At 45.0% G+C, this 17,731-nt stretch overlaps 1 protein-coding gene across 1 annotated transcript in view; it reads left to right on the top strand.

Annotated features, from left to right (window-relative positions):
* The window catches only part of NELFB (negative elongation factor complex member B), a 210,594-nt gene extending 194,597 nt beyond the window's left edge, over positions 1–15,997 (top strand). The window contains exon 13 of the mRNA XM_078642025.1: positions 13,636–15,997. Coding sequence (XP_078498151.1) covers positions 13,636–13,773 — 138 coding nt within the window. The 3' untranslated portion in view covers positions 13,774–15,997. The remainder of the gene's footprint in view (positions 1–13,635) is intronic.
* Positions 15,998–17,731: the final 1,734 nt, after the last annotated feature.

Genomic DNA, 17,731 nt, shown 5'->3' with positions numbered 1-17,731 from the left:
AGATGCAATGTTGAAGCATGGAAGACACACCATATATATTCGGTGAAGAGTCCAGTCAAGAAGATATTCGGGTATCCAAGGCAGAGGAGGAAGAGGCCTTCTCCATGTCATATTCATAGCTTGAGATAGACCTCGACATTGAAGAAGTTTCGCAGAAACAGGGTGACGTGAGTACAGAAGTCCCCTTGCCCCATCAACCCACTCTCAAAAAAATCTAAGGCTTCTGCACCACCTCTGCCTTCTGACCAAGGTCGGCACGAGACAACATTTCTGAAGCCCCACCTTCCGGCTCGGCTCTGAAACACCCAGTCAAGCCTTCAAGCTCGGGATCGAGTCGACACAAGCCCTCTTCGGAACCAAAGCCCTCCGGTTCAAAGTCGAAATCCAGCTCAGAGCCGATATCCTCTGCGCCGTAAATTAAACTGCCTTTGGATCCAAAATCTTCCGCACCCAAAGCCCAGTCCATATTGGCACCGAAAACGCTGGCACCAAAACCGAAAGATGTCCGTTCGGGTCTAAATTTAGACATTGTTCCACTGAAAATGTATCCCAAAAGAAGAGACTTTATACTAACCCAGAAACTGGTCATATTCATACCAAGCTGTCTCAGAAACAAAAGCTTCCTGGTGAGGATAGTCATTACAAGATCCCTTTAAAAAAGAAGATTGTTGGTACCAGCCCCTTTCATCTAACATCAGCATCCCCTCAACCACCCTCTTCTTCGACTTTAAATCCTTTGCACATCACACCTCAGGATTCTCCACAATCTCATCCATGAGATGACGATATTCATGAGGGACACATGTATTTACCAGTTGATCTATGGAGTGATTATACAATTGACCCTCCATTAGACAATGATCCAGACATTTACCCTGCCATGCCATCTCCACCTGATAACAATGTTTCTTATCAAGAACTCATTTTCATTGTCAGGGCTGCAGAATACCATGTGGTGGTACTACACAAGGAATCCTTAGAAGAGGATTTTTGTTTGAGACATTCGAATCCACACACAGGTCGACACCAACACTCCGTATGGTTAAAGGTATGAGGAGACACGCTGATGAAATTTCTAAAGATCCTGTGCATGCACGCATCTTGACTCCTAGAATTCTCAAAAAATATAAATCCTCCCCAACATATCCGGTATTTATTAAGGGCCAGTTGCCACTAGACTCACTGGTTGTGTCCAGTGCTCTCAAACGGGCTAATTTCCAAACAGCAGGGGACACTCCTGCCCCATACAAAGAATCCAAGCGAATAGATGCTTCTGGCAAACACATAGGTGCCCAAGCTGCCAATCACTAGCGCATTGCAAACATGCAAGCCCTTTTGGCCAGATATGACTGGGCACATTGGGATGAAATGGAGCAAGTGCACCAATATTTCTCAGATGAGCATAATGCAAAAGCGCAAGATTTGGTAAATGAAGGAAAGCTCATTTACAATTCTTCAATAAGATGTGCTCTAGATGCTGCTGATGCCGCATTTAGGGAGGTCAACACAAGCATCTTACTCCGGAGACATGCTTGGTTTGGGATTTCCGGGTTTCAGCCCAAATTCCATCAATGTATTTTAATTACACCATATGACAAAAAACATCTCTTTGTTCTTGAGGTCCATCAGGTGCTTGAAAATGAAAAAGGACACTGAAGTGGCGAAGTCCATGAGAGCACTCCAGTCTCCTTCCAGCAGAGGCTCCTTTTGTCGCTCCTTTTACCAAGCAGGGTCCAAAACCACACCCTCAGACCAGAATACCTCTTCTTACAAAAGGTAAATAACCAGTCCTCTTCCTCAAAAGGATTGTTTAGAGGAGGATATAGAGGAAACAACTCTAAAGGAAGGGGTAGGGGCACCACACCCTGTAACTCCCATGCCCTTAATAAGCAGTGACTTCCCCACACCTCCCTCCGACCGGACCACACCTGTCGGGGGTGAAAACTTCCACAGTTTCTCCCCATATGGCCTACCTTGAATCTTTGCAATGGGCTATCATCAAATTTTTTCTAGGACAAAATTCTTGATATCTGTTCAACTTTTGCCCCTTCACTTCACCCCCCAGCCCCTGCCGCTAAGCATCGGGAATGATGATCTGACTACCTTTCGTCCTATCTCTTCTGTTACCTCACTCCATAAACTATTAACGTGCGAATCCGGCTCCCCAAAGATCCTTGCCCGGCTCAGTTCTTCAGTACCTTAGCCCCACTCATCAACACCCCATTAAACCGGATTTAGAATGCCTCCCTCTGCTCTGGTACCTTCCCCTCCGTGTGGAAACAGGCCCATCTAGTGCCTATTCTTAAAAAACCTGATGCCGACCCATCTGTATATAAAAATGATAGACCTATCTGCCTTCTACCTGCACCAGCTAAAATTCTTGAAAAATTATTTCAGGAACAACTCTCCAGCTATTTGGAATCCCATAACCTTTTTCATGACTCTCAGTCCGGCTTTAGATCCGGCTACATATTGAAATGCTAGATGATTGAATATCCACCAAATCCAGGTACCAAAGAGATAAGTTGTAAAAAGGATAATAGGAATGTTTTCCATCCAATATATTGTATAGCAGCATATCACTGCAACAGATTAGCCCTCTCCCTTTCTCAGGTCTACCACCTACCTACGTGCTATTGGGAAAGGGAGGAATCGTTGACAGCTAAGGTGGGATTTTGAGTCTATCCAAGTGGGACCATGAACGACTCACATAATGAAACTGACCAACAAATGAGCTACTAGGAGCAGACTCGCACTGCTTTATGCTGGGATTAGGCACAGGACACACAACAAGAATAGGCTAGGAGATGCACCGCTCTAATAAAGTGAACCCCAATCTCTTTTTCTTGGATGAAGATGCTCTCTTCTGCTTGTCCAATGCATAGTAGAATTGTCAGGGAAACACATTAGATATCACAATGGTCTAAATCACAGTTTCCTAGAAGCACATCACTAGATTTAGAGGGTTTGTTGTAGGATAATTGAGTTATAAGTGGCCTTCCCTTACACAAGTGCTGCAGTTTTGAGAGTGACACTTCACACAACTTTCTAAATCTCGAAGGGACTTTTTGTGACAGTGCCTGCGAATAAGATACTTAGGTCTGTTTTAAGGCGCTTTTAGGTGTTGGCAAAAACTCTCTGCTTTTTTTGTAAAACTGTATATACAGATGTTAGACCTGACAGCCTTTTGGTGTGGTCTTCCCTTAAACTTTTTGCCTACCCACCTCTTTTTGCGGAAATTAGTTTTTGTTAGCCTTGGGTGACTGTGCACTTTGCTACTGCTAACAACAAATGTCGGACAACAGAATACACAGATCTTCCTGGGGGACTTCAACCTCCACTGGAACGATCCTGACGACCCAGAGGTCAATAGCCTCAAAGCTTTCCTATCCGACCTCATCTTGTCCCAAATCTGTGACAGCCCCACCCACGAAAAAGGCTCAATCCTTGATCTAGTAATTTCCAAAGCAGACTCTACCCAGCTGGAATCGATTCTCCCTTGCAGTTAGTCCGTCCATTACATTATCACTTTCCATATCAAGGAAGTAGTTAAGCTACTCTCTGTCCAACCCACGAGAACGAAAATCTGGAAGAGGAACCTAGAAAACATCAATCTGGTCGATCTTGCATCCGCTAGTCACATCCTCGCGCCCCCACTGGATGGATCAAAGGATGTACAGGATATGATCAATCACTACTTCCACTCTATTAACAGGGTACTTGACACCTTAGCCCCACTACAATTAAAAAGAGTCACCACAAAGAACTCAAACCCCTGGTATGATGGTAGACTAAACGAAGACAGAAGATCATTGAGAGCAATTGAAAGACAATGGAGAGCCGCCTCATCCACTGCCCACCTCAAATTACTAAGGAGCACCAGAAATGCCTACTACAGAAGCATTAGACGCTCAAAAGCTGATTTCATATGCAAACAACTAGACCAAGCTAAGAATCGCCTCAAAAAATTGTTCAAAATAATCAAAGCTCAGTCTAAGGGTGTCTCCCACTCCCCCCAAGTCAATCCTCAGACAATCCCCAATTGTGAGGATCTTGCCTTCTTTTTCACAACAAAGACAAAAAAATTAAAGAGAGACCTGCTTAACGATCTATTATCCCTTACCGATACACACACAATCTCCTCACGGACCACACCAGTGACCCGGCTTAACTGCTCCACAATGCTCGACCTCAAGAACACCGTCTCCTGGACTACCTTCAACCTTTACAGCGAAAAAACTATCCTAAACACGCTTACTACCATGAATCCTTCCAATCATTTCACAGACCCCCCCCCCCCCCCCCCCCCCCCCCGGCATCCCACTTAAAGACCTTCATTCCGCTGCTAGTGCCCCTATGGACTAGGATCATAAATACCTCTTATGCAAGGAACCATCCCTGACATCCTCAAAGCTGGTCAGGTATCCTCCATCCATAAGAAAGTATCAGCGGACCCATCAGACCTGAATAACTATCGCCCAATATCCAACATCTCAACCCTGGCCAAACTACTCGAAAAATGTGTCCACATAGACCACTTCAACCTGCTCAACCAATTCCAATCAGGCTTTAGATCAGGGCACAGTACCGAATCAGCCATGACCCACATAATAGATGACGCATTACAAACACTGAATCAAAACAAAGCCTGCTTGCTGATCCTACTTGACATATCTTCAGCCTTCGATACAGTCAAACACGACAACCTACTTGACATCCTGAAGCATAGAATGGGGCTATCTGGAACAGTGTAAAATTGGTTCACTTCCTTCCTCCAAAATAAAACACAAAGATTCAAGATCAACCAATCTTTAACCCCACCCCAGTCACTTTGGGTGTTCTTCCCTCTCCCTAACACTCTTTAATCTGTTTATGGAACCACTCACTGAGCTTCTCAATTTCGCAAATATCCAATATAACATGTACGCCAATGACACACAACTCTACATTAAGGTCCACTCTCTTGAAGACATCAAGTCCCTTAACTCAACGCTTCAAAAAACACAGACCTGGCTAGCTAGAACCATTTAAAACTAAACACGCTAAAGACAGAATGACTCTTAATCACTCCTCTCAACCAAACAACCATAATCCGCGAGTGGATGAAGCACCTAACTGCACTCGACGGTCAACCTCTCATCATTGATTCTGCTAAATCTCTAGGAATAACCCTGGATAATAAGCTAAAAATGCAGAAGCACATCAGCGCAGCAACAAAAGGAGCACATTTTTAGATAAACACACTGAGAAAATTGAAACCCTTCATACCCGCAAATGACTTCAAACAGGTAGTTCAAACGCTAGTAATTCCCAGAGTTGACTATGGGAGTGCCGCTCTCTCTGGTATTCACAAATCAACGACTGCTCCGCTCAGAGCCTCAATCAATACAGCCGCCAGGTTCGTCACAGGCACCAAAAGAAACTTCCACATTTACCCTGACCTTCATGCCCTCAACTGGCTCCTTTTTGAAGCCAGAATCCAGTTGAAAATCGCCTGTATGACACATAAGGCATTACATCCCAAAACCCTGAGGTACCTAGCGGAGAAACTAGTACTATCAGATGGTAACAGATCTACCATGAGTTCTAATAATCTTCTACTTAAACCACAATGTTTCTCCAAGAAGAAAACATACAATTGTACCTTCTCAGGAATGGCCCCTAGGATGTGGAACGCCTTATCCCCAGAAATGAGACTTAATCCATCCGCTGCTTGTCCTATACACTCCTGTAGATATGTGCTAATCTCTAATAGTTACCAGTACATAATTCTTTGTATTTATATGTACATGTCATTACCTATATTTGCTCTGTAAAGCACTCTGATACCCGTAAGGGTCTTGTTCGCGCTATACAAAACCGTCAAAATAAATAAAATAAACAAGTGCGAAAGTACTTGTGTTCACTCCTTAGAACATGGTAAAATTGGCCTACACCTGATAGACACATTTGATTTACTTATAAATCTCTAGTAGAGTATTACAACATGTACCACAACCATTACCCAGTGCCTGTAAATTAAATACTACTAGAAGAACTGCAGCACTTATTGTGCCACCGACTTAAGTAGCCCTTCAAAACATGTCTCAGGCCGCCATTGCATACTGTATGCAGTTTTTAACTGCCAATTCAACTTAGCAAAATAACCCTTTTGCCAAGCCTACACCTTCCCTTTTAATACATACAAGTCACCCATAAGGTAGGCCCTAAACAGCCCTTTGGGCAGGGTGCATTGTTTTTGATAAGGTGGACATGTACTTTTAGTTTTACATGACCTGGTAGTAAAAAACTTTAATTTGTCTTTCACTATTGCATGCTCTACCTCTCCCGCAGGGTATCATTTGGTTACCTTATTGCATTTAATAAGTGATAACTTTTGTTTGGGTAGAAAAGTCATATTTGATCTCTAATGAATTGTATTTTAAAATCCCCTAATAGTTAAGTTGTATATGAAGTCACAACTTTGAAAAAGCCACTTTTAGAAAGTTGGTATTTTCTTGTCCTAACCATTTGGCACCTGTGTCCCATGCCTGGGTGTAGTTGGCCTTTTTGTATTCATCTCAGACTGGAGCTGCTAGTATTGGCAGGATGAACCATTGTGCCAGGATGGGAGGGGCAGAGATGTTCCCTGTCCAGCTTACATTTCAATGGGGCTGTCTCAGCACCCTCTAGAAGTTTCTCCCACTACAAAGGCTGGAACCTGGTATAAATACTCTGCAGTTCACTCCTAGACCCCTAGATCGACTGCCTTATACCTCAGATGTGCTGCAGCCAGAGTACTGCCCAGCTGCTTGAGGCCTGCTTTACTGCGGATTCCAGGACTACCGGAGTGACTCCAAGTACTAGTTGTCTGGCCTCCTGTTCTGAGCTGGAGGGACACAAAAGGCTCCAACAACTTGAACCCTGCTCCTGGACCCTGCCTGATATCAGCCCTACCCTCCAAGTTGTGCCCGCCCAGTCATAGACCCTTGGGAAGTAGTGCTAAAGGTTGCCAAACAGCCAAAATGCAAAAGTTGTAACCTAGAAGATTTTCCACTAAATGGGCCTGAGTATCGACAGGAGACCGGAGCAGACCTGCTCGCTGATCTGCCCAAAGTGCATCTCTCGTCAGCCTGACTTCGCAATAGCTCTGCAACGTTCTTCACTGTAGGATCAAATCCTGTTCAACAGATTCTCTTCGGGAGAGTTTTGGCCTCGTGGAGCCCTCATCTACATCCTGCAGCTTTGTCCAGCTGAACATTCTTGATTTCTAAAAAAAGTAACAAAGTCCAAACATAGAAATCTTAACTGCAGCTTCGTCCAGCAGCTCCCCAACGATGACACCTCCTCCTTGGATACTGCTGGCTGCCTTGTATTGCTGAACTTTGCCTTCTCAGACATTTTTCTTAAAAAATTCTTTTAAGTCCGAAGTAAGCAAAGACTGGGCCCAATCTATTCCTTGTATCTGAACCATGCTCATCGAATCACGTCTCATGCAACTAGAAGTCCACATTTAGATCTTTTGATCTTTTAGCTGCTAGATTTCTCTAAAAATGTAAAAATTCATAACTCTGGTTCAACTTATTGGATTTATGTCGTTCTGGTGTCAAAATATTTATTACATTTCATTCTGTTCTAAACTGGTGTGGCATTTTTTAAGCACAGGGTAAGTAGTAACATTTTGTTGTTCACCCTCCCAGGGATTGTGGTTGTTGCTTGAAAAGGAGTCACACTCCCCCTTATAAAAAAAACAACCAATTTCTAACAGTATATTTACTTCTAGAAGCTTTCAGTCAGCTCTCTTTATCCATTGGTCTATTTTGTGTCATTTACTTTTTTCTGCTGCCCATTTGTTGTATGTTGCAGTGAGTCAGCACACTTCAACCACTGACCAGCTTCACTGTGTGTGACTGCATTCTGCTCTATCACTCTATTATTGTACATATTGAACCAGCAGCTCCCATAATGTTTTATAAACAAAAAAACATGACTGAATAAGCACTGACGAACAAGTTACTATCTAGCTGCAGATTCCTTACCTTTGAATTTCCCAGGCATCAGGATGGATCCAGAAACTTTTGCTGAGCAATATCCTTTGCGTGCGATGTGGGTGGCTCCATTCAGCTCCGCGTGACGTCGTTGGTGTCAGTAGCGTCAGTTGCGATGGCGCGGTGCCTTCATAGGCACCACCCAGGGACGCGGACGTCAGTACTTTTAGTTTTTTCCACTCCAGAAGCGCAGAGCCACGAAGTGATGACAAAAACGTATTCAAAACTAGGGCCCTGGAAGGTGAGAAACCCTAGACCTACAACATCCGTCCGCAAAGTGAGGAATCATGGGTGGGGCTGTAAGGAATCTGCACCTAGATAGTCTCTACCAGATAAGGCGTTACCGAAGGTAAGTAACTTGTTCATCTGATAGAGACTTCTAGCTGCAGATCCCTTACCTTTGAATCAGATACCCGAACCATACCATCCTGGCGGTGGGTTGCGGACTCCTGAGCTACACGTCTTGCAGGACTGAGCGGGCAAATTTCCCCTCCCTGCGCACTTGACCATCAAGGCAGTATTGTTTTGCGAACATGTGCAATGATGTCCACATCGCTGCCTGACAGATGTCTTGAACTGGGACACCCTGTGCCAAGGCCGTAGTCGCAGCCTTTCCCCTGGTGGAATGGGCCTTAGTCCCTTAGAGGGCTGCTTCTTCGCCAATGCATATCAGATTTTAATGCAGAAAACAACTCAGCGAGAGATAGTTCTTTTCTGAACTGCCTTTCCCTTCTTTGCTCCATATACCACACAAAGAGTTGGTCATCCACCCGGAACTCTTTTCTGCGGTCAAGGTAGAACGACAACGCTCTTTTTGCATCCAGTCGGTGGAATCGCTCATCCTCCTTAGAGGGTTGTGGAGGAGCAAAGAATGTGGGACACGTAATGGACTGACCCAGATGGAATGGGGTCACAACCTGTGGTAAGAATGATGCCCTGGTGCCGATATAATCGCTACTAAGAAGGCTGCTTTGATGGTCAACAGCCGGAGGGGACAATTGTGCAGAGGCTCAAAAGGAGCGCACATCAGATACGTGAGGACCAAATTAAGGACTCATTGTGGCATAACAAAGGGTGTAGGTGGAAATAAATGAACCAACACTTTCAGAAATCTATTATCAGTAGGAGATTTAAAGAGAGAAGGCCGTTCTGGTAACCGGAAAATAAGTAGACAGAGCAGAAAGGTAACCTTGAGAGTTCCCAAAGCAGAGCCCTCCTGGGCAAGGGTTAGAATGAACAAAAGGACAGTAGAAGGAAGAGCAGAAAGAGTGTCAATAGACCTTTCTGTACAGTATAATAAAAATTTCCGCCAACAGCAGTTGTTTTCCGACTTAGTGGAGGGCCGACTGGCCGCCAGAATAACATTTCAGACTTCAAGGGGGGAGTTCAAAAGCCATCAACTGCCGACACTCAATCTCCACGCATGGAGGCACAGAGTTTACAGGTTCGGGTGGATAACCCTCCCCTGCTACTGTGACAGAAGATCCTCCCGATGAGGCAGCCTGATCGGAGGATCAACACTTTTGCTCAGAAGATCTGGATACCAGACTTTCCTTGCCCAGTCCGGCACCACATGGATGAATTGGGCCCAGTGTTGTTCCTCATCTTCTTCAGTACCCTGGGTAGGAGTGGTATGGACGGAAAGGCTTACAACAGGCCTGAGCTCCACTCACAATGAAACACGTCGCCGAGCGATAGCCGCTTTGGAAACTCCAGCACGCAGTACAGCTGCCATTGCGTGTTCTCTTCGAAGGCAAACAAACCTAACCACGGTTGTCCCCACTGTTGAAAGAGACATTGGGCCACCTCTGACTGGAGACACCATTTGTGATCCTGAAGGCATTGCCGGCTGAGATGGTCCGCCCTGTCGTTCAGAAAACCTGCCAGGTGTTGAACTACCAGGGTTATGCCCTGCTGTTGCAGTCATGCCCAGAGATGCAGGGCCTCTCGGAAAAGGGTCCATGACCCCCCCCCCCCCCCCCAACCACCACCTTGCTTGTTGCCGTACCACATGGCGGTGGTGTTGTCCATGAACACCTGCACCAACTTTTCCTTGAAAGAGGGAAGGAATGCTTTCAATGCCAACCAAATCGCTCAGAGCACCAACAAGTTTATATGGAGCCCCTTCTCCGCTGGAGACCATTGACCCCTGATTTCCACCTCTCCCATGTGGCCGCCCCATCCCAGAAGAGACTCATTGTCACATTTGTGAAATCTGGTTGGGGAAGGGGGAAAGGTCTGCCGTTGACCCAATTGCGATTCGTTATCCACCCCTGCAAATCCCTTGCTGTTCCTTCCGAGATCTGAACCATGCCGGTGAGATTTCCCCAATGCTGTGCCCATTGGAACTTCCAAGTCCCACAGCAGAGCCCGCATACGCCACCTGGTGTGTCTTAGCAACAGGATGCAGGAGGCCATGAGACCCAACAGCCTCAGAGTCAACCTCACCAAAATCCAGGCTAGAGGCTGAAACATTGGAATCATAACCTGAATATCCTGGACTCGCTGCTCGGGTGGATAAGCCCGAAACTGCACTGTGTCCAGAACAGCTCAGATGAAAGCGAGCGTCTGAGAAGAAGTCAGGTGTGACTTCGGCACATTTTTAGAGAACCCCAGTGAATGCAAGAGGTCCGCCGTAGTTTGAAGGTGGGGCGAGGACGCCTTTAACAGTCAGTCGTCTAGGTAGGGAAAGAATGAAACCCCTAAACTGCGTAGATAAGTTGCAACACTGCCATCACCTTGGTGAACACCCGAGGGGCACTGGTAAGACCGAAGGGGATAATGGTAAACTGAAAGTGATTGTGACCTACCTTGAACCGCAGGTACCGCCTGTGGCCTAGAAGAATGGGAATGTTAAAATATGCATCCTGCAGGTCGAACACCACCATCCAGTCTTCTTGGTCTAGGGCAGACAAGACCTGAGCCAATGTGAGCATTTTGAATTTCTCCTTTTTGAGGAAGAGATTGACAGTCCGAAGATATCAAATGGGCCGAAGCCCCTTGTTCTGCTTCGGAATCAGAAAGTAGTGGGAAAAACAGCCACTGCCTACTTCTGAAACTGGGACTCATTCTATAGCTCCTTTGGCCAAAACAGCTGTAACTTACTCTTGGAGCAGCTTGAAATGATCCTCCGCCAACCGTTCCTGAGTTGGCGAAATAGGGGGAGGAAAGGAAAGGAAAGGAATAGCCCTCCTGGATGATCTGCTAGACCCACTTGTCCATTGTTCTAGATCTCCAGCGGGGGAGATGATACCCTCTGGAGTAGTGTGGTCCTGCAGAATCGGCCTAGGAGTGATTGGAGGCTGTGGCTGCTGGGGGCAGTGTGGTAGATGACTTCTGGCCTCCATTCCGAGGATGAAATGTACCGCGTCTACGGCCATGCACGGCTTAGGGCTGACGCTGTTGGAAACACCTTCCGTTGCCATGAACGGGGCGAAAAGAAGACCGGCCACGAGGAGTGGAGGAGAGGCCCAATGATCTGGCCGTAGCTCGAGAGTACTTGAACCTGACCAAGGCCGAATCTACCTTTTCCCCAAAAAGTCGGGTTCCATCAAAGGGCATGTCCATCAAATTGGCCTGGACATCCCCCAGAAGCCAGTTGTACGAAGCCAGCCGTGGCGCCTCAAGGCCACCATCGTTGAAATACACCTGTCCAGCGAATCGGTTGTATTCAAATCACACCATATGGCGAATTTTGCTGCATCTCTCCCGTCCTTGACAGCTTGAGAGCACAGCCCGGGCCTCCTCAGGGACCCGTGGCAGCACCTGCGCAACCGTCTCCCAAAGAGAATGGGAGAAACGGCCCAATAAGCATGCAGTATGCACCAACCGCAATGTCAGACTGGAGGAAAGAAACATCTTCCCAAATGAGTCCTGTCTCTTGGATTCCCTATCCGTAGGAGCATGTTCCTAGAAGGACGTCCGTAAGTACCTCATTAAAGGGCCATAGGGATTCAGAGGCTTCTCCAAGTTCCCCATATCAGTCCATAGTATCCTCAGAGACATCCTGGTTCTCTAATGGGTCCCCAGACTCCTCCCATTCCTCTCCTGAGCCCAGCACGTCCACAAAGTTCTCAGGCGACAACATAGAACCCCTGGGTTCTGTCGACGTCAGAATCTGCGTCTCTCAACGCCGTTCCGGCTCTGTGTTGTTGGGGATGAGGATGGGGCTTGCGCGTCCGACGGGCATCAGCGACGTCGCAGCCACTGACTTGGGGTTCGAGTCCGGGGGAGTTCGTGTTAATACGACCGGCATCAACCCGGATCCGGGATTGGATCCCTGAGGCCTCACCTGCGCCGTGGCTGAAGCAAACGGCGTTGAACCCGATTGGGCCCCATCTGACCCCGTGGGCCTTAGGGCTCACCAACAGGGTTGTTCCGCTCAAATACACAGCACGTGGCCTCGTAAAAATCTTTCATTTGAGCGGGAGTCGCTTGTGCTCCCAGAAAGGGAGGGAGGCACAAAGTCAATTCAGGTTCCGGCTCCACAGAACTGTGCCTAGAGCGTCGGTGCTCCTTACCTCTCTCGATGACGTACGCTAGTTGAGGTGAAGATGAAGTCCGACTTCTTATTCTTTTGCCTCGTCCCCGAGTGTCCAGACAACATTGAATGGGCGGAAGTGGACTTAAGGCTCCGTGACCGGTCTCGCGACTTCTTCTTCGAACGAGACCGTGACCTCCTCGGAGTCTTCCTTAACGGTGTCAACTGCCGTGACGTGAGAAACTTCATCGCCCCTCAAGGTCTTCGGAGCCATCGCCCGACAGTCTGAACACAACTTCGAATCGTGGTCGCATTAAAGACACCACAGACATACGCTGTGGGGATCAGTAACCGACCCCCCCCCAAATTAATTGTATCCTCCATGAGACAGGTGCACATGGGCAGGTGGGTCGGGACATGTTTCTTTTCCGACTGAAAATGAGCTACGTCCAATTGAGGTGTATGTTTCATTATAGCTTATTATGCCTTTACCCACTCTCCGGTTGCTACCACGTGAGTAAATGCTTATTGTCGAGAAGGATGACTATACCACTAACTGTGAGATAATTTACCACAGCACTTCTGCCTGCTCAGTGGAATATTTATGGATTTTCCATGCACGTGAATTCCTAAGTGTATATACAGTGATGTTCACGTCTACACTTTAACCTCCATGTACGCAGAAAATATTGTAATCTGCAAGCAGGTTTGACTGGGGCCAGATCTGCCATACAAGTCTAGAATACTATTTTTTGAGTCTTTGTAAATTCCTTCTGTCTTTTCTGTTTCTATGTTTTCTTCTCCATCACCTTCTACTTTCTTGCTTCTTTCCCCTTCTACTGTTGCATTATCCTCTCACGTATTTTCTCACACTGTACTTACTCTACTTTTCCTCCTTTGTTTCTCAATTGCAGTTGTTTTTGTACAACATTATGACCTAGCCATTATGTTTACCTACATATTTCTCGCCCCTGTGTTTTTCATTGAGAGTTAATTGCCAAGTGTAAGAAGTAGTAAAAATAAGCCAATTATGTGTCTCATTTCTTATGAATACCATCACGTTGTTAATTGCTCTTTAGTTGGTCTATTGAAGACTTTATATATTTTTTTTTCCTTTTTGTTTCACAGAGCACTGATGCTGTGAAAGAACTCTATAACCAACTGACTGAGAAACAGCAACAGCGAAAGCCCAGTCCAGTGGCACAGACACCTGAGACTCCAGCTATGGATTTACCCCTACATACTGTTCCTGCCCCTGTCATCTGAGACCCATGTACCAGGGATGCACTCTTGAAGCAGTTGCTGTTTTACTAGACGGAGAGGAGCACTGTTTCCTGCCTCTTTGGGTGGTTGGATTTCTTTAACAGTCTTGGATGGGCAGAGCTTCCGTGACAAGTTTTAAACTGCAGCAACAGACACCCTTAAGCATGGAAAATGGGCTCAGGCGGATGTAATCCCGTATTTGATGTAGCTGGGCAAAGGTTATGTCTCCAGTAGTCATGCCAGCTAACCAGACACTCTTAAACTTGGAAAATCGTCTCAGACAGTTGCAATCCTTTACTTGGCCTACCTGGGCAGCGGCTTCTTTCTCCAGTAGTCATGCCTGGAAAGTAACCTATCTTCACTAGTCTTGTCTGGCCAGCTGCACTGTATAAACTTGGGAAGCACATGCCCCATCTGGCCACCGTTTCCAAAGATTTGTGCAATGTTCAGGTCGCACATTTTCTCATGAGACCTGCCTGGTCCCAAGTGACTGCTCTTTTTTATCCTCACAAACCCGCTCTGATGCAAGGCTCTCTTATTCCTTAGCAACCCTGTCTGTTCCAGAGCTTTATTATTCTCACAACCCTGTCGAGTATCCAAACCCTTTTGCTGGCACCCCTGTCCCCAGCATCCCTGTCCCAGCAGCAGCCCTATCATAGCCAGTGAAGGTTTTCTGCATAGCCCTTCCTGAACTGTAAATTCCTTTCCCTCCACAAACCTATCAAAGGTGTTGAGCATTTCCCACAAAGCACCACCCCGATAGGGAAAGTACTTTGGCTTGTTTCCTTTCTTGGCTATGAAGTCCATTTACAGAGATTCGTTTGGTATTGAAGGAGGGGAGCTCATAGAGGCATACAGGAGTGAGTAATAGAGCTTTATGGGATTTGTCCTTTGCCCAGAACTACTGTCTGGGCAACGAAGGGCTCCTCAGTGACTCTGCATGGTCTACACACCTTCCTGTCAGGTGTAACCGTTTAGCCATCAACTCTACCTGAGCGGTAGCAGTCCTTTTTTTTCAGGTGTCGGGGTAGCTTGATTTTATGAAATAGGGATTGGGATTTTATCCTAACCGTCCTTCTCACTGTACTGGGATCCTTTTAATCAACAGGAGCTCAACCTGCTTGTGGGCCTTTTTTCCTGCAGCTTTTTTTGCCCGAGGCACTGCTTCTCAAGGCACTATATCTAAATCTGTAACAAAGCCTCACTCCATCTACCCAGCTTAACCAAAGGCGCTTTTTATAAGCAGTGTGAGCACTTTTTTGCCTTTGACTTCTCAGTCCTAAATTCTGGTGCCCTTTTGAGAGGTCTTGGTTAGTTTGTGGTGCTGTCTTTTCTCAGTAGGATTGCTTATATCCTGCTGTGCATGGGTGCCTTTTTCCTTGCCAGTCTGAGATGGACGCCTCCATCATCACTTCATTAGCCCCTAATGCTCACAATCCCCAGGGTAGCATTGCCTAGACTAGCGGGTACTTTCAACCAGCAACTATTGCTGTTTACGCGCTCCTTTTTACAGCAATCCGGAATTGGCAGAATAGTCTTCAGCTGCAGTTCGTTTTCTCCCTCTTTTCATAGCAATGTCCTTTTTTCTGCATATGGATTGTAAAAAATCAAGTGCTGAACAGGAACTGTGGAAATGTATACCCTGTGCTGAAAGATACGTTTTTTCCAATAGCCATATTACTCTAATGACACGTATCATAATCAGGTAATAGATTGCTGCCTGTGATAGATTTAAAAAGCCAGAGCCTGCATCAACAAAAACAAAGTAGTAACCTGTAACAAGGTTAAATGAATAAATCATAAAGTAATATACATCATTGGCATCGCCCGTTGAGGAACGTGACCATCAAATCACCCATGCCATTTGACAAAACTTAAAAAAGGAGGAAACCTGTATGTATATCACTTTCTAAAGCACAGCACATACAAGCCAGATACCAGGAGCAAATAACTTTGTCACTTTTTGCCAAGAAAGCCTTAAAGCACCGTGTTAACCTGTAATGGAACCAGACACACGTTTGTAAATAGTTGTTTTTTAATGTCTTTCACAGTACAGTTTTTGCAAATGCAGTTTGGCAGTTTGTAGAAACAGAACCCAGATAACACTGGATAGATCCTGATGAATGTTGGATCGTGGTTGTGGAGGAGGGTAAATCATTTCTACATGTATGAACATCCATGTGTAGATGTGGGTGCCCTCACAAGAATAAAAGATTATAACTTTTTACATGTGTGTGGTTTTGTATTCAGCCCAAGCTTATACATTCCATCAGATCTGTTCACTAATCAAACTCTTCCAGCTCCACAAACAGGTATGTAAAAAAACATTAGGAGACAGTACAGTAATGTTAGTGCAAGGGCCAGGGGGGATTGAATACAACTTTCGAGAAGAAAACTCAGAAAAACATATTGTTCTGCTCTTGTGATACACAAATATTTTCAGAATGATAACATACTCACATACAACCAGAACAATAAGTATCCCAAAGGAATGGTTTTGTTTAAAGAATTCCAGGATTGATGCAGTTTGATACATTAAAAACAACTGTTAAATTATTGTATGGAGCTTTATCTGTTCTCTAGAAGTAGCATTACATTAATCCTCATCTACTTTACACAAGACTCCTTATTATTCTGTGGCGGGCCTACTGTGGGACACAGGTACCCAACTATATAAAGTGCAAAGAAACCAATCTTTGTCATCTGATGAGATTTGTAGCAAACAGCAAAAGGGATCCTCATCCAAGGTGGCTCCAATTTCTGCTGGACTCGTGACCTTCTGTTTTGGTCACATATTCATCAGACTTGATGAAGGGGTTTACACTCTTATTATGTCGTATCTGAGAAACCTTTTGCTGTTGTTCTGGAAAACATTCTGTCATCCCTGGCAGCACGACCGCATTTTAGCAACATAATCCTAGACATTGATAGCTGTGATGTTGAAACTGCTAGACTTGGATAGCAGGTTTGTCACCTTCAAATACATGTTTTATTTATTTATCTTATGGCATATACGGCCACAAATAAGCAAAGAAAGTACAATCATATATTATAGTAATAAGTACTAATTAAAACACTGATGCCAAAACAATTATTTCAAATTAAACCTAATTGAATCCAATAAAATTTCTAAATATAATGTAACCTATTATCAGTTATTGCAAACTTTACTGAATGATATGTGATGGGCTCTTATACAAAACCTCGAAGAAAAAAAACGTTAATCACTTTTGTGTAGGAGTACACATGTCGTCGTTTTTTTTTTTCTTTTTTTTTAACCTCCGATTCTTTCTTCTGAAAATGTTAAGGATTTGGACTGTTTTACTGTAGATGAGCTAAAAATTGGCATTCCCTACCCTAATTGATGGTGTAGAATCTAGAACATCTCCACCAAACAGCATCCTTTACCATCCGTATATTCTTAACGTACTGAAATGTAATCTTTTAGAAGTTCAAGAAATGTTCAAGTTCAAAAAGTATTTGAAATGGCAAACTCAAGATTATGGTCGCTTCCTCCTTGTTTTGGTTTTTGTTTAAATAACTTTATTATATTGGTAGTTAAGAAAAAACAGAAGTTGCACAGGTGTTGCTAAGATTAATCTGAACCACCTGTAAATTAGGGAATGACATTGGTAATTCAGTAACATGGCACAGAGGATGAATGACATGCTTGTGGCAATAGAACATACTGTCTAATCACTGGCAGTGACAGAGTAAATTATGACACTCTCCGTTTTTAAGCTAGAGCTGTAGATGAAACTGCTTCAGTAAAAACAGTGATGTCTGTGAAACGTGGGACAGAGATGACATTATTTGGATTTGCAACCCAAATAAAATTGCTGAAGACCTAATCATTAGACCACATGACCTATTCTGAGAGATTCTAATCAGGATCTGGACTTTTAGAACAGCATGAAACAAACACACAAGTGGGCAATAGGAGATCTGGGGACAAGGATAG

The sequence above is a fragment of the Lissotriton helveticus genome, chromosome 5_1 (assembly GCF_964261635.1).
Source record: "Lissotriton helveticus chromosome 5_1, aLisHel1.1, whole genome shotgun sequence".
In the NCBI taxonomy this organism is placed as follows: domain Eukaryota; kingdom Metazoa; phylum Chordata; class Amphibia; order Caudata; family Salamandridae; genus Lissotriton; species Lissotriton helveticus.
Note: the sequence above shows the minus strand (reverse complement) of the source record. Positions and strands in the feature narration are given on the sequence as shown.